The 22,102-nt window shown below is 28.2% G+C and overlaps 8 protein-coding genes across 13 annotated transcripts; 5 read left to right on the forward strand and 3 right to left on the reverse strand.

Annotated features, from left to right (window-relative positions):
• Positions 1-1,289: 1,289 nt before the first annotated feature.
• Tsp2A (tetraspanin 2A) lies at positions 1,290-7,227 on the reverse strand. Of its 2 annotated transcripts, XM_076691988.1 has the most exons (6): positions 7,088-7,227; positions 3,792-3,912; positions 2,614-2,811; positions 2,239-2,415; positions 1,560-1,745; positions 1,290-1,441 (listed from the first exon to the last, which is right to left on the reverse strand). In XM_076691988.1, the coding sequence occupies exons 2-6, from the start codon at positions 3,873-3,875 to the stop codon at positions 1,361-1,363; spliced, it is 726 nt and encodes a 241-aa protein (XP_076548103.1). In that variant the 5' UTR covers positions 3,876-3,912; positions 7,088-7,227; the 3' UTR covers positions 1,290-1,360. The 2 variants fall into 2 exon arrangements, with proteins under 2 accessions (XP_076548103.1, XP_034182875.1); XM_034326984.2 differs by lacking the exon at positions 7,088-7,227 and having other exon boundaries at positions 3,792-4,010.
• scf (Calumenin B scf) lies at positions 5,266-7,083 on the forward strand. Its single transcript, XM_034326982.2, has 4 exons — positions 5,266-5,684; positions 5,868-6,435; positions 6,554-6,669; positions 6,742-7,083. Exons 1-4 carry the CDS (start codon positions 5,583-5,585, stop codon positions 6,928-6,930), a joined length of 975 nt encoding a protein of 324 aa, XP_034182873.1. The 5' UTR covers positions 5,266-5,582; the 3' UTR covers positions 6,931-7,083.
• A 93-nt stretch (positions 7,228-7,320) lies between the features above and the next one.
• On the forward strand, positions 7,321-8,566 carry LOC117605549 (uncharacterized). Its single transcript, XM_034326988.2, has 5 exons — positions 7,321-7,460; positions 7,531-7,656; positions 7,861-7,965; positions 8,041-8,120; positions 8,333-8,566. The coding sequence occupies exons 1-5, from the start codon at positions 7,403-7,405 to the stop codon at positions 8,471-8,473; spliced, it is 510 nt and encodes a 169-aa protein (XP_034182879.1). The 5' UTR covers positions 7,321-7,402; the 3' UTR covers positions 8,474-8,566.
• Positions 8,567-9,024: 458 nt separating this feature from the next.
• LOC117605544 (uncharacterized) lies at positions 9,025-14,135 on the forward strand. Its single transcript, XM_034326981.2, has 6 exons — positions 9,025-9,242; positions 9,590-11,123; positions 11,418-11,859; positions 11,981-12,196; positions 12,272-12,504; positions 12,616-14,135. Exons 2-6 carry the CDS (start codon positions 9,604-9,606, stop codon positions 12,743-12,745), a joined length of 2,541 nt encoding a protein of 846 aa, XP_034182872.1. The 5' UTR covers positions 9,025-9,242; positions 9,590-9,603; the 3' UTR covers positions 12,746-14,135.
• Positions 14,109-16,200, reverse strand: PolE4 (DNA polymerase epsilon subunit 4). Of its 2 annotated transcripts, none has more exons than XM_034326990.2 (2): positions 15,850-16,200; positions 14,109-14,203 (listed from the first exon to the last, which is right to left on the reverse strand). In XM_034326990.2, exons 1-2 carry the CDS (start codon positions 16,090-16,092, stop codon positions 14,126-14,128), a joined length of 321 nt encoding a protein of 106 aa, XP_034182881.1. In that variant the 5' UTR covers positions 16,093-16,200; the 3' UTR covers positions 14,109-14,125. The 2 variants fall into 2 exon arrangements, with proteins under 2 accessions (XP_034182881.1, XP_034182880.1); XM_034326989.2 differs by lacking the exon at positions 14,109-14,203 and adding an exon at positions 15,285-15,729 and having other exon boundaries at positions 15,850-16,159.
• Positions 16,201-16,538: 338 nt separating this feature from the next.
• On the forward strand, positions 16,539-18,451 carry LOC117605546 (ubiquitin thioesterase otubain-like). Of its 2 annotated transcripts, none has more exons than XM_076691974.1 (5): positions 16,539-16,873; positions 17,026-17,078; positions 17,382-17,681; positions 17,761-17,961; positions 18,104-18,451. In XM_076691974.1, exons 1-5 carry the CDS (start codon positions 16,846-16,848, stop codon positions 18,299-18,301), a joined length of 780 nt encoding a protein of 259 aa, XP_076548089.1. In that variant the 5' UTR covers positions 16,539-16,845; the 3' UTR covers positions 18,302-18,451. The 2 variants fall into 2 exon arrangements, with proteins under 2 accessions (XP_076548089.1, XP_034182874.1); XM_034326983.2 differs by having other exon boundaries at positions 16,548-16,957.
• Positions 18,452-18,705: 254 nt separating this feature from the next.
• On the reverse strand, positions 18,706-20,087 carry BORCS7 (BLOC-1 related complex subunit 7). 2 transcript variants are annotated; one of them, XM_034326991.2, is made up of 3 exons: positions 19,537-20,087; positions 19,278-19,437; positions 18,706-19,214 (listed from the first exon to the last, which is right to left on the reverse strand). In XM_034326991.2, the coding sequence occupies exons 2-3, from the start codon at positions 19,413-19,415 to the stop codon at positions 19,035-19,037; spliced, it is 318 nt and encodes a 105-aa protein (XP_034182882.1). In that variant the 5' UTR covers positions 19,416-19,437; positions 19,537-20,087; the 3' UTR covers positions 18,706-19,034. The 2 variants fall into 2 exon arrangements, with proteins under 2 accessions (XP_034182882.1, XP_034182883.1); XM_034326992.2 differs by having other exon boundaries at positions 19,989-20,067.
• A 295-nt stretch (positions 20,088-20,382) lies between these two features.
• LOC117605548 (uncharacterized) lies at positions 20,383-21,996 on the forward strand. Of its 2 annotated transcripts, none has more exons than XM_034326986.2 (4): positions 20,383-20,804; positions 20,927-21,118; positions 21,188-21,375; positions 21,757-21,996. In XM_034326986.2, exons 1-4 carry the CDS (start codon positions 20,733-20,735, stop codon positions 21,953-21,955), a joined length of 651 nt encoding a protein of 216 aa, XP_034182877.1. In that variant the 5' UTR covers positions 20,383-20,732; the 3' UTR covers positions 21,956-21,996. The 2 variants fall into 2 exon arrangements, with proteins under 2 accessions (XP_034182877.1, XP_034182878.1); XM_034326987.2 differs by having other exon boundaries at positions 20,975-21,118.
• The last annotated feature ends 106 nt before the right edge of the window (positions 21,997-22,102 follow it).

Consider the following 22,102-nt stretch of genomic DNA (forward strand, 5'->3'; position numbering starts at 1 on the left):
ATTTCTGCTTACAATTGCATGTTAACGACGATTGTAAATTGGTTAATGAAAAGAAAATTATTGTACATAAATTAATGACTATTATATACAGTACTATGTATGTATATTGAGAATTTTGTAAATAAAATATTTAAAAATAATAGATTTTTTTTATTCTATTATATTTCTCTATTTTTATAAAGTTAAGAGATATGTGTAAAATAAAATAAAAAGTAAAGAGATTCAATTAATAAAATTAAATTGATCTTTATTTAAACTGTAGATAATAATTAAGAAAACATTCAAATAATTCAAACGACTGTTTCAAATATGTATAAATAAGACTTATTTAAAGTGAATGATAATTTGTGTCAAATTATTGATTATCGGTAGTTGAAAAGTTTATACGTGTATAAATATATTCTAAGGTGAATCATATTGTCCAGTTGATAAAAAATAATAATGACATCCTTTTTTAAATTATTTAATATTAATTACTAATTATTGTAAGATACCCTAAATTTATAAAAACACTAATTGCTAAAATCCTAAAATGGAAAAAATATGCAAATAAAAAGAAACTTTAATAATTACTAATAATAATTATTAATAATTTCAATTATTTTTTCTTTGGAATGATGAAATGTTAATGGATATCCTATGACTTATGAAACAAATATCTGTTTACAAATGAAGATAAGAGCTCTAAACGATAAATGTATTATTATTCCAATATTTCATATAAAAAAGCAGTTTGTTTCCATTATATGATGTAGCTCTATGTATGCAATAATAAATGCTAATGTCATTTAACGAAGTTTTACATTTCGTAAAACATATTACTCGTTCAGTACTCTAAAAATCTAGCACGGAAGCTATTGAAAACGTTCTAAACTTAGAACAACCATGTAGGTATCAGACTACAATGTTTACTGGCATCACCAGAGAAATTCTTCTGTACCAAGACTAAAAATACGTTCAGTATATTGAGAAGTTGAGTTCGTTTGAAGAATTGAAAATATACCATAACTGCATTGCACGTAAAAAACTCAATAAATTTATAAATAAAATTATGAATGTATTCTACATTTTTCCTTCAAATATTGGCGTAACTAGGATTTTTTCTGGGGTGGGCCAAGTCCTATAAAAATTGTTACATTTTGTAATTCTGAAAATTCATTTTGAAATTCTAGAATTCTGGAATTGTAGAATCTGGAAGTTTTAAAATGATAAGCACCCTGGCTCTTACCTAGTTACGCCAATACCCTCAAACGAATGTTATTATTTTTGCCACATTCTCTTTTATATAAATTCCAATTCATAAGGTGAGTACTTTAATAAATCTCAATGAAACATAAAGTAACTCAGGAACCAATGAAAATTAACGTTTATATGATACTACAAGTTGTTCTTCCTTTTTAATAGCTCGGATAAGAGTTAAGCTGAGCGCGGCTATTACTACCTGCAAAATTAAATACATCATTAAATAATAAACTACATTTGAACAAATGACAATAAACAATTGTAGAAGATGTTCTAATATAGAATAGTCGATATAGGAAAAATATTTGAGGTCTTACATGCAATAGACACAAAGTCAATGACAAACCGGCCACCCAACCCGATCTGGCTTCCAAAAACCATGAAATCTCTTCGACGCATCCATGAAAATAGGCATTTCCAGTAACAGAATTTCTACATTCAGTAGGTAATGGTTTCCTCAGGGTCAAATAATCCATGGGTCCATCGGCACCACAGCAACCGATCTATTTTAAAATCTCTTCGTTAACTTTATCTCTGGTTACTTCAGTACGTAACAGAGGCGTTATATAAAAAAAAATCTGATTACTCTTATCATAGTGCATATTATGGAGAATCACTTCAATAAATACTGTATCAATTTCTATGCTATTATCAATGTTCCAAAGAATTAAATTTAATATTAATTGCTCCAAATTAAAGAAGTTTAACTTAAGTTTACATGTATAATTATGATACCATTGCCAGAGCCGGATTAAGGAGAAATCTAAGGAGGGCTGCAGCCCCGGGTTTCATTCTTTAGTAAACCCCCTTCTAAGTCTTCCATTTATTATGTCAAAAAATATTTAATTAAATTTTCTTACTCTTGCCCTTGTTATTTAATTTTATTCAGAATAAATTTCAATGTTTGAACCAAAGGAAGCCCTCAAAAGTTTGATAGCCAGGGGTTCCAGAAATCTTAATCCGGTCTTGATTATTGCAACAAATGCATCATCTTACACTTTCTTGAATCAATTGCAAAATATATGTCGCCCTTCCATCGTGAGATCTGCTGATGAGATCAGTCATAGATTGTCGTATGAGCGGCTGAATTTTGCTATCGTAGGTGGAATAATCGAGAAGAATTGCCGTTCCTACGAGGCCGAGGACGTAAGAAGCTAATTGCAGGCCTACATACTGAAAGAATCAACCCAATTAAAATTTACAACCGGTTAGTCTGTTTGCAATCAAAAAGTTCATACAACAAATTTTGTATAAATAAATACGGAAAATGAATTGTTGCATGTTGGAATAATTTAGATAAATAATCCTTAAGACAATTTGACAGTTACTTTCTAAAATGATAATTATGATAATTGAACAATTATATCTTACGACATAGAGACCAAGGATGTGCTCCATCAGAGCAACGGCGCAACCGAGCAGTGTAATAATTATAATAAATATCGAGGCTGCAAGTAAAATGTAACCTCCGATATAAAATTCATACATATTAAGGAAATCGACCCATTCCTCAAAACTTGGATCCAGCCTCAGCCACATGCATAAGCCGAATAATGCACTGCCCAGTAACTAAAAGACAAATAGAAAATTTCTATTTTCAAATTTTTTTAAAATAACATTTTTTATTTCAACAATCTAATACGGTGTTATTTAAAGTTTTATTTTTTTCATTGATGATTAATTGGTCATTGATGATTATTGTGATATAATCAATGTATTAATTATATTTTATTTGTTAAATTTTGATTGTGAAACAATCAAAACCATAAAAATAATGAATCTCAGATTTCTTATTTTTAATTACAGAAATTATCATCATTTTGTCGAATTTTATGCTATCTTGCCTTGACTCATTTATTTTTTAATTTATTTCTAATTTAAAAATAGGTATATATTCAACATTAATTGTTCCAGTATTAATATTGATTAGAGTTCTACATTGAAAAGCAATTAATGAAGGCATACTATCAAAACGAGTAAAACTACGTACGAGAACGTAAAAAAATGCGATAGTGCGTGTAATTTATCGCACGCTTTAATTCTTAACTTTTAGTTTTCAACTCCTCGATTCGTTTAAGTCACGTACTCGTCACACTGATAAAAACAGATATGATTAGTACGCAATGTGAACTGACTCACATTGATTCGAGCGTAACGAGGATGTTATGTTGCAATAAGAAACATTTCAATCTAAATTGCCTGTGCAAACACATTTGCATTTTGCTCCATTAACAACCACAAAAGAACGAGTTACTCTTTACAGAAGCAATTGCAATAAAAACAAAAAGAAATTTCATCAAAATATCAATTTTCTACGTAATTTAGGAAATCCGTGTTACGGCCTACTAATTCATCAAAATAATAAAATCAAATATTAAAAACAAAAATTATAGAAAGTAGATTGTAATAATTTTACTAAATCTAAATCTGCTTTATCCGATTTTCAAAATGATGCACGTTTTAATTCCTATATAGTATTATTGATTATAACACAACATTATATCATCAATTGAACACAATTATGGTTGTTCCTATTTTGTTCTGCTTACCCATATGATGGCATTCAAACAGAAGATGGTAAATTTTATACACTGAATTCGTTGCTCTAATTTCGGTCCGTTTTTACCAGCCATCGTTCAACGATTGATTTCGTATCCACACTATGTATACCTTAGATAATATTATAAACACGATTAAACTTTCGTTTTTATTCTGCAAGATCAATTAATAAAAACGGTGACACCGTGACTACGGACGTATACAACAGTGGATACCTGAATCTTCCACCCAACATTCTCTTTATCACCGACAAATATAAGATAACTGGATAAGCACGTCCTAGATAAAAGAGTCAGTGCAAATGACTCATTCATTTTACAGAAAATCATGATTAAAGGCAAAACTCATAGAAGAAAATCATTTGCCATGGTTTTATTTCCATACACATATTATTCATATCATATAATCAGATAATGATAAGTAGACAACTGACGTTCATTTAAATAACATTTTTTCATTAATACTTCGATTGTTGCACATTTTACGGAATGTCTACTTTTAAATTCTTTTTTACGCCTAACAGATGATTACTAATTGTATTGCATTTGACAGCATGTAATTTTCATTAGTCATTAGCAATTGATAGAATGTTTTTGTAATATTAAATACGTAATACTAGTTATTAATTAGTTATTATAAATTTAATAAAAACAAATCTGTCGACAGTACTTATAAGTAAACCATTTGTTTCCAATCAACGAAATTTTAGCTTTAACTTGGTAATGCCCCACAGAAAATTTAGTCTAAAATTAGAACTAAGGTTCCGATTACATATACAGGGTATCCCACGCATCTGGACCAAGCTATAACTCTAAAACAGTAGAAGATAGAAAAAGTTTTATTAGGCAAAATTAAATGTCTCATGGAGCATCACGTGATCTACATATATCGGTTCCGGAAGTGGAGGCGCTTCAAAGAATTTAAAGATATGTACTTTTGTTCTTTTGATATCATCTAATTCTTCATAATGAAATTATTTTCTATCTTCCATCGTTTTAAAATCATAGCTTCATGAGAGACACTCTGTATACACACCGCGAGTACATTGACTTTTCCAACTACACAGATGACAGTAAATGAACTGAATTAATTATTTAACCACACGTTGAGTGCTTAGCTTCTATAAAGTAATAAACACACGTATTTCTTTGTTGATTAAAATTATTTTATTAACATAAATCATAATGTCTTTTATGTTATATTACGAATATCATTACAATTAAAATTGATTAAATAAAAGCTTTTCAATTTATTTTGATTAACTCAACTATCTTATATATAAGATCATTCGCAAAGAAAGAAAAGTAACTGTTTTGATCCATTGAATTATTCTATCACTATGTACGATTTTTGTTAAATAATAAAGAATTTTATTGTTTGTATCGAAGTTTTGATGCGTTATCATCTGTATACAAATATCTTGTCGATAATCACGTGGACCGGTCATACATAATTATATGCCGGTTGATTTGATACCGTTCATCCATCCAACATCCTATGAGCGTAATTCGGTCACAATGTTTGCGATATGGAGCAAAAAGCATTTCAGCATCAGCATCAGAAATGGTTCTGAAACGAAGATGTAGTTGGGAAGTGGGGATGCAGCGTCAAGTAAGACATTAAAGCTTATGCTGATGTGGAAGTTCCGAGTAAGCTGAACAGGAGCCGTTGAGGTTTTATTCGTTATTGTTAGAATTCGTTTCCTAGGAATCAAGATTTTAGTAATTTCACTCACGTATCGATTTTCGATACAATTTACTAGTCTTGCGTTTAAGTGAGTTATGCAAGAATTCATGCTTCTCCAAATTTTAATCGGTTTTTCTGTCTTGGCGACGGCAATCTCGAAGCCGGAAAACGAACACAAGACGCGAGTTGTTAATAAGGTTTGTCTGTCATTTTTAACAATTCGAAACTTTTGAAAAATCTTCTAACTGAAAAATATTCATATTCAATTTTTATATAAATAACTAGTTCATTAATAACAATACAGTTCTTCTATACATAACCTTGTATAAAATAAGATATATTTTATATTATAAAATTTTTGTAAGTAAGCTTTGTTTTAGGAGCCAAGCGAAGAGGAACATTATGTTCATTCTCAACATAATCCAGCATATGATCATGAAGCTTTCCTTGGTGAAGAATCAAAGACTTTTGATCAACTTACCCCTGAAGAAAGTACACGGAGATTAGGAATAATAGTTGATAAAATAGACAAGGATAAAGATGGTTATGTTACTGGTGAAGAGCTTAAAGACTGGATACTTTACACACAGCGACGTTACATACGTGACAATGTTGAACGCCAATGGAAATCACATAATCCTGAAGGAAAAGAGAAACTTCCATGGACAGAGTATTTGGCAATGGTGTATGGAGATATGGACGAACAGGAAGCAGAGAATCATGAGAAATCTAAAGAAAATACTTTTTCATATGTGGCTATGCTCAAGAAAGATCGTAGACGTTGGTCAACTGCAGATTTAGATGGTGATGATGCTCTTACAAAAGAAGAATTTGCTGCCTTCCTCCATGCAGAAGAAGCAGATCATATGAAAGATGTTGTAGTATTAGAAACTATGGAAGACATTGATAAAGATGGAGATGGCAAAATATCTCTTTCTGAATACATTGGTACATATTTTATCTATTGCTGTATTTAATTTATATCAACATATCAACTAAAATATTTTATTAGGAAAATTTATAATTATATTCCTTGTAAAAGATTACAAATATTCTTGTATTATAGGTGACATGTTTGAAGGTCCAGAAGGAGAAGAAGAACCTGAATGGGTAAAAAATGAAAAAGAACAGTTTTCTATGTATCGAGACAAGGATGGTGATGGCTTTTTAAACTTTGAAGAAGTAAATAATGTTATATAATACGCTGTAACAACATATTAAAATAACCAACTTAAACAAATTGTTTATTTTTAGGTCAAAACTTGGATTATTCCAGCTGACTTTGATCATGCAGAAGCTGAATCTCGACATTTAATATTTGAAGCAGACACGGACGCAGATCAAAAGCTTACAAAAGACGAAATATTAGAAAAATATGATATTTTCGTTGGTTCTCAAGCAACTGATTTTGGAGATGCATTAACTAGGCATGATGAATTTTAATAAAATTTCGTTATATATGATTCTTAAATAATTCCTTTATAAACGAACAAAAGGTACACTTAAAGTATCAGCAACAGAATGTCTAAAGCATTTAAAAAAGATATTTATCTTTATCAGTAGACTAAGAATCTTTTTATAATGGCTGATTTTTACTTACCTCATTATCTTTAGAAATATTATACCTTTAAAAAATGTAAATATATATTAACTTTGTAATAAATCACAAAAATTTTAAACTCTGATCTCATTAATGAAACACAACTTTTTTATGTGCTGTACATGTAGCACTAACCATAGGTGTTTCTTTCTTTTTCATATAGAGATAAATACAAGTGTACTTTATAGATTACAATTTACTGTAGTGCTATGCTTTAGGTGCAGTACCAGATAAGTGATAGATCACAGTTAGTTTTATCAGATAAGCTATATTTCTAGAGTGAAGCGATTGGGACCAAGTATTGAAGATTTCAAAATGATTAACATTATTCTGTGTGCAACCTTAATTATTTGTGCAGAATCTTTATCATTAGGTGATTATATTTTAAGTTTTCAGAATTTGAGATGATAATATTAACATCGTATTTATTATATACTTTACAGCTGAAACAGATATGCCAAAATGCTTTCAATATACTTGGATAGCACCTGCATTTAATATTAAACCAGATCATTTTAATTGTACAAAGCTTACAGATTTTCCTTGTATCGAGCCTCCAATTATAACAGGTAAAACTGTCTAGATTTATACAATATAGTAATATTAATCTTTGCAAAATTATTCTTATTTATACATAAGTTAAAACGTAATAATGTTAAAAAAGTAACAAATATTTAACATTTGTTTAAAATTTATAATTTTTACAATGAATGTTCTATTATTGATAACAAGTAAATGAATTAAAAAGTAATAAAATATTCCACAAACTTTAGATAAACCACCAGATCCGCATGAAATGGCAAATAATGAATCAATGTTATGTACTCTTACATCTTCAAATGTGTGTGTAAAATATACCTATAGGTACAACGGGGGTAGTAAGTATATTATAGTTTAAATATGCAATATCAAAATACACGAAACATATCTAAAAACATTCAACATTTTTACAGTTGCTAGAACATCATCATTCTGTGGCAAAGTGATCGAAGATGATCTGATACCTGTAACATCAGGATGTTATCAACAACGTGTTAGTAACTTTCTTAAACAATATATTAAAAAATGTTATATCTTTATACAAATTTGATGTATTCTGTATATTTTTCATATTGTGTATCAATTTTTCAAAAACATGAGAAGCTTATTAATTACAATTATTATTTAAATTTGCATTCATTATATAATTTTATATGTCATTAAATTTGATTTACTATAAATTTAATTAGAATTATTGTTATGCAGGTAAACAGTCATGATCGTGAAGTATGTGCTTGCCAAACTAGAAGAGGAGAAGACCCTTGCAACATGTCAATACAAACGAAATATTCTATTTACTTAATCGTTACAGTGTTAATACTTGTTGTTATATATGATTTATGCTAACTATACACAATATAAAACATGTATGTATATTTATATTGTATTGGTTTTACTGTTTTTGCTAACGATAACTGTTAATAATAAATAAAATTTTAAATACACGTATTAACAACAGAACTTGATATATGTTATGCCTTTTTTGTGTAGGAAAAATAAGCTAAAAGTGAAAACTAAATACAAAATTTATCTACAAAATGATATTGTAATGTTTGTTCGTTCTTTAAATAAAATTATGCAAAACAATTAATTTATTTCAACAATTGAATTTCAGATATCTGATAAACTAGTGATAACAGGAATCACAGCCAATGTGCAGAAATACGATCCTAGTAAAAAACTGTTATCGTTACGTTTTGAGAAAAATAATCGTATTTAATTGTTTCAGTAAAATACGTATAAGATAAAATTGATAAGAATTTTGTAATAAAAATTATTTAAAGATTTTATAAATCAGAGCTATAACGGTTTAATAATTGGACATATCCCACATATCCGTATATCTAGGAACTTTTCGCAATAGTATTATATATATGTATATACTAAATGTTGTATGTATACAGAAAGAAAACTATTTATGTGATCCGTTTATGAATCTGCTGGTAGCACGGACCACGAATAAATAGCGACTGATTTTGTATTAACCGCATGGTTGTATAGTTTAAAATTGTATATATCACTTAAGTATGATATTTCTTGTACAATACATCAAGAAGCCGTTTATTTTGAATACAATGTAAATGAACATCTAAGGGTAATATGCTTGCCGACAAATGTAAGTCTTATATCGTTATATCTGTTATAATTTCACCAGAAAAAATTTATTTTAGGTTACAAAATTACCCAAAATTAATGTATGCGTTGTTAATAACTTAAGTTGAATTCATTTACGTTAACATTCTTTTCTTGCTATCTGAATGTTTGATATAACCCAGAAACGATTGTAACTTACCGATGTTTTTTTCTCAAAAACAAGAACTCGACGTCTTTTATAGTTTAACTTACTACTACTGACATAAATAATATTTATTCTTTTAAATTATCATGTTTTATAATAGGATAAATTAAAAATGGTTTGCTACATGTATGTATTTTTAAAATAATTGTATCTTTACTTTATAGAAATCTACCACAATATGGCAGAACAACAACAATCTCCACCTGACTTTAAACATATGTCCTTAGATAAAATTATTGAAGCCATGACTTCCGATCTAGAAAGTTCCAATGGTCATTATGTTCAGTTTGGTATAAATCCACAACAAACTGCAACCCACAATTGGGGAGATTATTCTTCAAGTCAAACAAGACATTATATTACTAGTCAGACACCACATACTAATCCATCCACAATACAACCAATGACTCCAATGGGTGGTCCTCTTTACATGCATGACATGTCAAATTACGAGTCTACGACAGATTCAATTTATTTTCCATCGCAAGCAGTAAATCATTTAGGTATAAATGAAAATAATGACCTGATTGGTACAATAGATGTTGGTGGAGGTAATTATATTAATGTAATCTATGGAAATGCTTCACAAATCATGGCAGAGCAGTGTCAACTTTCAAATATAACATCCTATAGAAACCAAAATATTATTGGTCGTGAATATGGTCTTTTTAACGATCGACACATTACGGTACCATCTGAATTACCACCTCAAAATTTTAATGGAAAACAATTAATTGACAATTTAGTTGGTAATTGGGTACCAAATCAATCTGGTACATATAGTCCCTTTGGTAGTTCGCCAAATGTAACTCCAGTACCACAGTTAAATGTAGATGTCAGAGAACCTGAAGGATTACCCAAAAATTCAACAGATTCTCAATATAAGAAACCTCGTGCGGTAGCAGAGGTAAAACCTATGCGACCTTCTTATTCTGATGTATTAACAAAATCTGCTCCAGCACCTCCATCTCCTCTAACTGTTCAATCTATAAAACCAAAAGCAGAGTCTGTAAATAAAAAGATTTCTAATAAAAATTCAAAAAACAAATCCAAATCTGCAGCACTGAAAAGGCAAAATTCGTCTGGTAGCGATGATCACAATTCTCCAAAAATACAAATACCACGTAAAATTTTAGAAAAAAATAATTCAAATCTACCAAGACGCTGGGTATCATTGGACAATCTTGGTTCACCGATTGAATCTCACGAAATAAATACTTTTGATAGATCTAATCAATTTGAGAAAAAGAAAGTTTCTAAAACGCCTAAAAAGTCAGAAAAAGCAGAGACACTGAATAATTCAAAAATTCAAAATAATAATCCTAAATCTGCAGGAAATATTCTTAAACGACCTATACAAATAAATAATAATTTGAATACAACAAATACTTCCAGTCAGACTGTATCTCCTGAAAAGATAGAGAAAAATCAACAAGTTGTTAATAAAATCAATAAAGAAGAAAAGAAAGTTACCAAGGAAAAAAATTCAAAACGTTTTCAAACTGAAAAGGCACAGCAAATTAAGAAAGCTCAAAGGAATCGTAGAAGAGAGAATAGAGAATCTCCAGTTAAAGATTTATGTAAAAATTTAAATAAATATGCCAATCGTTGGATTAAAATCGGTTTAAAAATATTTCATTGGTTACTGCACTTAGTATCTGATGTAGTTAGTATGAGTGCCAATCTTATGATTCAACTGTAAGTAACATTTAATATGGACAATATTTCAGTTTATATTTTACAGTACTAAACAGTGTTAGACGTTATTCAACTAACAAATAACAGATAAATTATTAATGATAATCTATCGTTGAAGACGAATGTAAGGAATAAGGAAAAGGAACTATTCTTCACTCCAGTCTCCACCACTATTTCTTTATTTGTTACTTGATATAACTTTTGTTTAACACTGATACCAAATAATATTTAATATTAATACTTTATACATTCTAATTACTTTAAGTAATTTAAACATTGTGTATTACATTTTAGTGGTAAATGTGGGTGGTATCATACGATATTATATTTAAAATATTCATGGGTCTACATGGCTGTTACATTTTCTAAAGTTCGAATTCTAAATGCTGTTGGTAAACAATTGGATGATTGGTTTGGAAATAGTAAATTTGCATTTTGGCGTAAAATAAAAGCCAAAAGTGAAGAAAAAGAAGAGAACAGTAATTGGATACGCGGTGGTCTTGAAAGTAATATTGCATTACCTAGCACTGGTGAAGAAGCTATGAAGAGATTATTGGCTTGTAAAGGAAAAGATCCTTACAGTATACTTGGTGTAACACCAACATGTTCAGACGATGACATTAAAAAGTATTATAAGAGGCAAGCTTTCTTAGTTCATCCAGACAAAAATAATCAACCAGGTGCAGAGGAGGCCTTCAAGATACTCGTACACGCATTTGATATAATTGGTGAACCGGTATATTTTCATATTTATTACGACAAAAAAGTTATGAAAATGTTATAAATATTTTTCGTAAAAAATAATTATTTAAAAACCGTATTACAATTATAATTGCACTATCCTTTTAATATTTTAGGAACGAAGACAAGCATTTGATCAAACCAGACAAGTTGAAGCAGCTTGGGGTGAATTAAGTGATTTACTTTCTCAACTTCATAGAAAAATGGAACAAGCAGCAAATACAATAAGATGTACAAATTGTGGTCTAAGGCACAAGAGAATTCCTACGCAACGTCCTTGTTATGCAGCACGATTTTGTGCTCAATGTAAAATACGCCACAGTGCAAGAGAAGTAAGTACTAAAATGACATATAAACAACAAAATTTTCTTAAACTGTACTTTTAACTAGACTGTTTAAATTAATAGGGAGATATCTGGGCAGAATCTCGTTTAATGGGTTTTCTTTGGCATTATTATGCTTGTATGGAGGGTGCAGTGTATGATGTCACTGACTGGGCAGCTTGTCAAGCTGGTAATTTAAAACATCTGAGAGCAAATACGCATAGTGTCCAATATAGAATTGTCTTAGGTCAGCGACCGCCATCGCAAACAACCGTCAATAATAATAAAAAACGTCAACAAATAGATCCAAATACGAGGTACCATTATTCTGATGTTTGATTAAGTTTATAATCATATTATATTAATATAATATTATAAAATGTGCTGGTAAATATACAGTATTTCAAATTATTTCTTATTTTGATTAGCGAAGCAGATTTTGAAGACTTTTTAAATAATTTGTACAACCATAGCAAGACCGGAACTTCAAGCACATCAGGAGATCAAAATTCTTTTAGAGGGGAGTGTAAACGTCGTAAAGCTAAACGTAAGAAGTAAAAAATATGGCAAGTTACTTCCTAATTCTTTAGTATCTTTCGTATATAATTATACAATAATATACATACTTCTTTAATGACTTCTTATATTCTTTCTTCAATATGAGTATAGATAACATTCAGTGACTTTAGCACAATCCTGAAATACTAAATAGAACAAACGTGAAAAGATACATGTATGTAATATTTCTCTTTAAAAATTATATTTTTATTTTTATGCAACAAAAAAAAAGTTGCAAAAGTTTTAGAAGTGTACATACTTACTTGGAAAGAGTAATGTTTATTTAATAAACTCAAACTGAATATTCGTTTAAAATTAAGGTAATTGTTTAAAAAATAATAATTTTAATTATTGATTTCTGTAGGAAACCAACTTGTACTTTTTTAATAATTATAATTAATAAAGTATACAACTTCAGTGTATTTTAAAATACAAAGATTCGTAATTAATATAAAGTTCAAGATGATGTAGTAAACAGACTAGCAATGTTAAAATACTGTAAATTCCAATTTTAGAAAGATATAAAAGAGAAAAGTTATCTTTTGAACCAAATAAGATGTGAATCTTAAATACAAGTTATTTTCACAAAATTAATAATACAGGATTTAACAAAAATTTCCAAACAAGTTTAATACCAATCAAGACAAGCGATCTTTCAGTATGTCTAATATATACATAATACTCAAATATAAATGTTAGAATAGTATTTTAACATAATATGCAAAACAAAGCTGCAGTAAGTAGGTAGTTTTTTAAGGGTTTGTTTTTTTAACTTAGAAAAATTGAAAAGCAATGAAAAAAGGTCAGTCATTTTATCCGAAAATCCCCCGAATAACATGTCAACTTCTCATAAATTATTGTACATCAGCTAATGTTATCTATGAACTGTAATAATTATGCAATATAAGTGGAAAGAATTTTTAATTATAAATTGTATTAACTTTTATAATGTTTTCAATTTGTTCGTTTTTCCAATTACTTTTGAAATATTAGATCCTGTGTATAAATAATACATACAAGTAAGAAATATTCATTCGAAGTATTTAAGTATGTTTATTATTTTTTGGAAATAAAAATGTATTAGAGAAAAGTTGTATGCAAAGGAACGATACGACGATAGAAAAAAAATTTCTTCAAAAATTCTTGTTCAAAAATTTAAGCTCATTGATATTTTCTCTTTAAATAAAGTACCTTTTCTACAAAATCTTTGTAATACAGAAGAAATTATTTCAAAGAAGTACTGTTGTTGTGACTATTTAATCTCAAAATATTTGATTAAATTTCATTCGATTAATTTTAATTTTTCCCTGCTTAACTGATTTGCGTATTAGTCAGTTTTTGGATGATCAGTCCTCCCCCCCCCCCCCGTGTGAAGTTCAGTCATTCAGTGCTGATTATGTATATCATCATGTTACTACAGTGATAATATTGTGCGTTACTACTCATCAGCTCCAATATCTGTAACACAAATTATGGTGCGCCTATACTCAGCGCACGTCCGCCTTTTTCTTTCATATAAATATATTTATATTAAATATCACTGTGCCCATAAATGAAAATCGTTAATTTTCTTTTACACTGTACTAAGTATTATAATTACATTGGAATTGTTAGAGATGCTAGACAGACAATAAATCATTCACTTTATAACATACAAAGAAATCATTTATTTATTTTAATAATATAGTTCATCTGTAGTTACCACACTCAAAGGTGTATCAAAGTAAATATTTGTATTCAATGAATCAAATCATTTGACCGAATTACATTGTATTATTGAAAATATTTGGAGATTAGATGGTCACAATGATATACTATGTACTATAGAATTCGTTTCTTTATATGCTGAAAATATTATAACAATTTCTTTTCTATTTAAATATTATGTATTGATAGTATAACAATAGTATCTCTTGTGATCTCTGAATATTTATAATTGGTAGTATAAAAATGAGAATTGGCATATGTGAAATAAGACTGATTTTTTCTCTCTTTGTTTATAAATTATATACTAGATAGAAACTTTTGAAATACTTCTTTTTACATCTAAAATATTCTCTGGCATTTCAAATGAGAAAAATTGACAAATTATTTTCTTGGATTGAATGCAAATATTACAGTTACTAATTAAATTTTAAATTAAAAGTAAATGTGATGTAAAAATTTCATTCTGCATTATACAAAGTAGATTATAAATAATAGTAGACAAATTAAAATATACTTATAGAAATATATTAATGTGTATGACTTAAAAAAAATTATTTATATTTTACTTATAAAATAATACAATTGTGCAATTCTTTGTATGTGCAGATGAAATTATATACATGTGTATCATACAAGTTTTAGGATAAAGATACATATTAGATATAAAACTTCAAAATTTTAGTATAAATATAGTAAAATATTTTTAACCAATACTTTGCTATCTGTTATATGAATGATTAATAAGTATGTCTTTGTGCTTAAAAACTCATAATAAAGCGCTTTTATGTAATTTGTACTTATTTTTATACATCCATTTTTAAAATTTAGTTTTAACTATTCATTAAATTATACATAAATCAGTTTGAATTTAATTTATATGTATGCAAAAAGATTGTTATTTTCACATTATACACTTAGTTTATATACACTATGAGGTACACTATATTTATTTATTTAATAATAATTATTAAGAAGAAATAAAAAATCTTATAAAATCAACCTTCTCCACATATTTTAGTGTATTTTGTTGTAAAAATCAGAACTGTACTTATATGTGTATGTACAACTTATACACATATATAAATAAGGTAAATCAATGACATGTTACAAGGCATAAATATTAAATAAATTAAATTTCAATTCAACATTCCTTCTAAAAATACAAGAGCATCGACATTATCAATTGCTCTTTCTACATCTCTCTTTTGTATTGTCTTTTTTTTCATTTGTGCTGTATATTTATATGATTCTTTAGTAAGGGAATCAATAAAAAGCTCCTGTAATATGATATAAAGTTAATAAGAACATGAAACATAACAAAACCAAAAAGTTTTATATTTAAAAGGAAGTAGTACAATGCTTACAACTCACAAACTAATAAAACAATTTATAATTACCGTAGACTTTGCAATTAAAAAAACGGCTTCTTGGTTAATCATGTTCACTTCAGGATCCATTTTTATAATTGTTTTTATTCTACCTAGTGGTAACCTCACTAACTTTTCCTTTTGTTCTTCATCAGTTCGCATATTATTTTCTACCTCCTCTTGAGAATCCTGAGAATTTTCTCCGCCGATACCAGCATTGCTTTCATTTAATTCTCTGTCACTTACATTTCCTTCGTTTTCAAAATTTGCCATGTTCACATTGGTTTGTAGTAAAAATATTCGTTTACATTTGACCGATAAAATTTCGATATATTTCGATTATTCTATAAGGTATGATAACCTTATATAGATACAGTACTAAATAATATAATTTTTAAAATTTAAACTATGAAATACATGTTTCTTTTATGCATTATAAATTTGAATTCTTTTTACACATAAACTTTAATATATATTTTCATTATTATTTTCTGTTAAATATAAATAAATAACACAAAAGTTTTAAAATATTATACACACCCAACGACACGTTATTGTTTATTTAATTTATTTTAGAATTTTGAGATAGTAAACTGAAGTATATATAACGTAATTGAAATAACTAATTAACATTTTTCCAATAATTTTATAAATCATATAATAATTCAATATTAAAAGCGCTAATGTTAACAATTTTTTATTCTAATATGAAAAGAGCAGATTCAAATATAATTTCATATTGCACAGCATTCATCATTTTTCGGGTTGTGAAAAGCTAGTGATAAGTGATATGACTTTCTAGTGGTGAAATTTATTAATATAATCATTGTCCAAATTATGAAAAAAGAGTCGCGTTTCCTACTGTATAAGTTCTTTTTAATAAGTCTATATATATATACATATATATATATGAACATTTAAAGAAAATATTGATATTATTATTATATTGAAACTACCCTATTTTAAGAGATACAGTCACCAATCTAAACATTTAACTACAAGGGTAAATGTCTTTTCAATTTCCACATGGACATCAGGCTTTTATTTACGACTGGTAATTTGACAGTCGTTTTAAAATTTATGAAATTCTAAAATATGGAAGAGACGTCTTGTAGAGAACAATTAACGGAAAACACAGGTTTTAAGATACATAACTAGAGCTACAATGAAATAGCCATATGACTTATCAGATTTATTTTATTACAGATATTAATCAAGATGAGTTAATTCTTCAACAGCAAAGGCGAATTGAGATGGAGGTTAATATTTATTTCTTATCACTTTTAAAATGTATTTATTGAAAATTGTTCTGTCAGTTATTAATTACTGTTATTTTGAAAATTGTTTAATGCTATTCCATCATTGTTATTAATATTTATTCCTGTTTCTAGCCAGCTAACTTTTATAAATGTCTTGTTTTATAGTTTCAATTATTTTGAACTAAAATACAATTATTATAATCTGATTGAATAAATTATTACAATGTAACATTTTTATTTATTGTCTCTTAGTTTATATTGCTAAAAAGCAAACATAAGTATAAAATAATATTAATTTTTCAGATTTCTGAATCCATTGCTCTGGTTGGTGAGAAAGAACCTATAAAAAGTTTAGAACGTGAATATACAGAAGATGAAGTATATCTTTCAAAAGCTAAAGCGTTGGGTCAAAAATATTCATACATTAGAAGAACTAGACCAGATGGAAACTGCTTTTTCAGAGCCTTTAGTTTTGCATATCTTGAAAAGTTAATTGGAAATAAAGAAGAATACGAAAAATTTCGAGAACTTGCATTAAAAAGCAAAGACAATTTAGTAGCATTAGGTTTTCCTCAATTTACTGTTGGTGATTTTCATGATACGGTAAATATGAAATAAGATTACAACATATTTATAATGCTTCATGTATAAAAAAGAATATTCTTTTCATTTTAAATTACAGTTTATGGATGTAATTAATAAAGTAGGAGGAGATGCAGAATCAAGCTACATTGAATTACATAAACTTTTCAATGAACAAGGGTGTTCTGATTATGTTGTTGTCTACCTTAGATTAATTACTTCTGGTCAATTAAGAAGTGAAGCTGATTTCTATCAGCACTTTATCGAAGGAGAACGTACTGTTTCAGAATTTTGCCGTCAAGTAAGAATTATGCATAATATTTTATTTAATCATTTTTGATAAATAAAAAATGTTTCAACAACATAATATTTATGAAATTAATAGTGAAAACAATCGGTTGGTAATATACATAATTTGCAATAAAAATGATTTATTTTTATAGGAAGTGGAACCAATGTACAAAGAATCTGACCACATTCACATTATAGCAATGAGTACTGCTTTAGGAACTGGAGTACGAGTTCGTTACATGGATCGAGGTGCCGGGACTGAAGTAACTGCACATGATTTTCCTGAAGGTGCTACTCCAGCAGTTCATTTATTATATCGTCCTGGTCATTATGATATTTTATATCCTTGATAAATTGTACAATACGATTTTTTGGAAAGTCTCTTTCACAACAAGAATTTAATTATTTAGCAAATTGTATCTTGTGTATGTAGCCAAAATTGATAAAACTTTCATTTGGTAAAACGTCATAATACTACTTTTTTGCGTCATTAATTTAAATATTACAAAATACATAATATAATTACGAAATTTTATGTAAAGAATCGAATGTATTTACATAGAGTTGTAGCTTTCTAAGAAGATATGAATTTATCATTTTCTAATAATTGTATTAAATTTTTTTCAAACTCAGGTTATAAATTAAGTACATAAAATAAACGACAAATGATTTAACAAGATATACATTATTTATCATTTTTCGTTTTAATATTAAACCCGGACTGTTATATACAATTGTATTATGTGATTTGATTTCAATGGTATGTTTATAAATATTTTCATGGAAACTATTAAAACAAAAAACTATACTGAATTTAAAAAATTCAAGGAAATCTTTGATAGAATACCTTAATTCAGAATAAAATAATAGAAAAACAATTAGTGCATTACATGTATTCCTTAATACCATACAGTATTGATGTAAAATATTTTTTACAACTATTTATATACAATCATAAACTTAAATCTCAAGAAGAAACAAATTCATTTCATCAATTTCTAACATATCAACAAATGTATCAAAAATATGTAACAAATTATATAAAATTATGATTATGCTATTCATTCATGAATTCATTACAATTTATCTTTGCATAGCACGTATTTGTTCAGTAACTTGCTCTAAAATCACAGAACTTCTATTGATAGATTCCATTTGATATTCTAAATGAGTTGTTATAAGAGCAACTTTCTTTAAATTATTTTCAGCAGTTTCTAATCCATGTTCCTGTTGTGCAAAATTTTTTGCACTATGCATTAACATCTGTAAATATTCTATAATTAAAGAGATTAATGTTCACATAAACTTTATTTAACAAAATATTACCTCGCTACTTTTTGAACCTCTTTGTATTTGCCTTGCAAGGGATGCAATGTTATTTACATTAACTTGTACTCTATCAGCTAATCTCATTTTTGATTCAACAAATAAACTACGAGCACTTGTGCTTGAAGCTGAAGCCATAGTGTAGCAGTATTCAACAATTCTAAGATAAATTTTAAGTTGATTTATTTGATTCTTAAGTTTGTATTCTTGTTCTTTTTAATTGTTATATAAGAAAAACCTACATAAGATGTATAATTACCTGTAAATCTATATTAGTAGTTTATGCTAAATTACTTATTAACTATTTTAATATATATTACAATTTATAATTAAAGGGCATTTAAATTAAAGAAACTTGAAATTCTGTATTTCTCTCTGTTTAGAATAACAAATATGTGTATACATATCAATGTTTCTGATATCAATTCCTACTACCAATAGTGCTGAAATGTATATACAAGTATACAGCAGTGCTCTGTACTCACTACTTACAGTACCAGTCAAAATTCAACTGATTGTGAGTTGATACAGTAGAATGTGACATGCAAATGGTAAAGAGGCAGCACTGGAATGTCTCGAATCGTGTGGCATAAAAGCATTGAGTTGTTCTTGGTTGTTCTGTTCTGTTCTATATATAAATTATGGCTCAAAACCGTTGCGTTTGTGTGTTGCGTTTGTGGTCGGAATCAAAAGTTACGCAGAGAAAATTACCGGGGTCCGTGACACCTCAAGATGATATTATATAGTGCAGAGAGTCGACGGGGTCCCTCACACTCTTAGATGATATCAGGTCGGTATACAGAGAGCGCCACCGATACATCAGAGTCTCTGACACCCCGGATGCCATAATGTCGGTATGCAACTCAGATAACTATCTTATATATATATATATATATATATTTACAACTAAATTCACACGACATTGCACACATATGTATACCGCAGTTCACCAGAGTCCATAACTGCGACGCGCAGGTTGGAAGATGGTGGGGGAACGCAGCGAGCTCTCCGCCAATCGCTTTCCACTTCGTTTGGGAGTATCGCCTATCAGGGCGAAGATGCGCAGTGGAGATGCGCGAAGAACGAAAACTGGTCTTTTCGCAGTTATGGACTCTGGTGAACTGTGGTATAAGTTATATATGTATGTACATATGTACATACATATGTACATACAGGCGAGGTTCGCAACAATACCAACATTATGGCATCGGGGTGTCACGGACCCCGTAGCTGAAATGTACGACCCATAGACTTCCTATAGAAATGCCGCACAGACGCAACGGTTTTGAGCATGGCAAGACGTAATAATGTTTCAGTACATACAATGAGTATCCATTACATATTGAATAAACATTAATAACATGTATTCAAATCAGCGATATTTCATTATTTAATTGTATTTTATCTTTTATAAATGATCAGGATATTTTATGATTAAAACAATAAAATTTAAAGATGGATGATGATGTTAGTATACTTGCGCAAGAAATAAAGAAAGCTAATAAACTTCCAGAAAAAGATGCAGCGGTAATATATTTAATAATGTTTAGTTTTCTAATTAAATAAATAACTAATGTACATTCGTTTTTGTTTTTTGTATATTGTTAAATTATGAAAACAATAATTATAAAAACTTTTCTTTATTATAGTTCTTAAATAAATTATGTATACAATTAATAAACCCAGTATTACCACAGCATGAAATTGAATTACGTGCTGGATCTCATTGTCCAACACAGAAGGAATTAAAAAGGTTTGAAAAAATAGCTCATATTAAAAAAGGATCTTATAATCCAGAAGAGGACGCAATAATTACTCATAATTGGAAATCATTTTGCAAGGTTTGTTCTTCATACAATACGTCATTTATATGGCACAATTTATAACTGAATTAAAGTATTCTGTTGTAGCTGCATAATTGGAATTGTAGAAATGTTCAACCTTTTTTATTGCTGCGAGAAGACAATAAAACATATATTCGTAGTAAAAAGGAAAGAAGGAAATTTGTGCAGTTTCTAGCCGATGGACTACCAAATAGAACTCTGTACAGTGTATATCATAGATTTAGGAATCTATATGCAGATCGTGTGCAAAGAAGGTAATATTTAATAAATATTATAATAAACAACACTTATTTTAAGTGTTATTAATATACAGTTTTGATATTTTAAACATTTTTATATTAAAATTGATAACAAAATATCTTTAGATAAAATCAGAGTTACTTCTTGTTCAAAGGAAATCTGTATTTCATAAAACAGAAACATACAATTATATAATGTTATAAAATCTATATACAAATATGTTCAATGACTCTTTAAATTAAATAATTTTTCTTCTCTATACGTTTTTGTGTAATTAGAAATGGTAAAGGCACATACAAATTGTAATGTATTATGAGTTATATATATTCAGTTTAAAATTATGAAATATATTGATTCAACGAATACTAATCTTTAACTTTATTTAAATGGTTAAGGTTTCTTCCTGAAGAAGACGAAATGATTTTAAATCACTTAGAAAATAATGCAAATCTTGATGAGAAACGGAAGTATACGGATTTAGCAAGGGTTTTAAAACGAACTCGAGCATCTATATGGCGTCGTTATAAAATACTTAAGAAAAAGCGTGAAAAAGAAGTACAACGAAATAATTGTATTAGTATGCCGTGTTGCTAATTACCGCCTAGTATTTGTAATTAAAAATAAATTTTTAATTTTGTTCTGTAGTTTAGTAAATTTATGTAATTAATAAAGTTTAATACGTTTTTTATTATTGTTAAATTTATACTATTGTTTTATACTTACACACGCACACATCATAGA

Source organism: Osmia lignaria, chromosome 14, assembly GCF_051020975.1.
Source record: "Osmia lignaria lignaria isolate PbOS001 chromosome 14, iyOsmLign1, whole genome shotgun sequence".
NCBI classification, from domain to species: domain Eukaryota; kingdom Metazoa; phylum Arthropoda; class Insecta; order Hymenoptera; family Megachilidae; genus Osmia; species Osmia lignaria.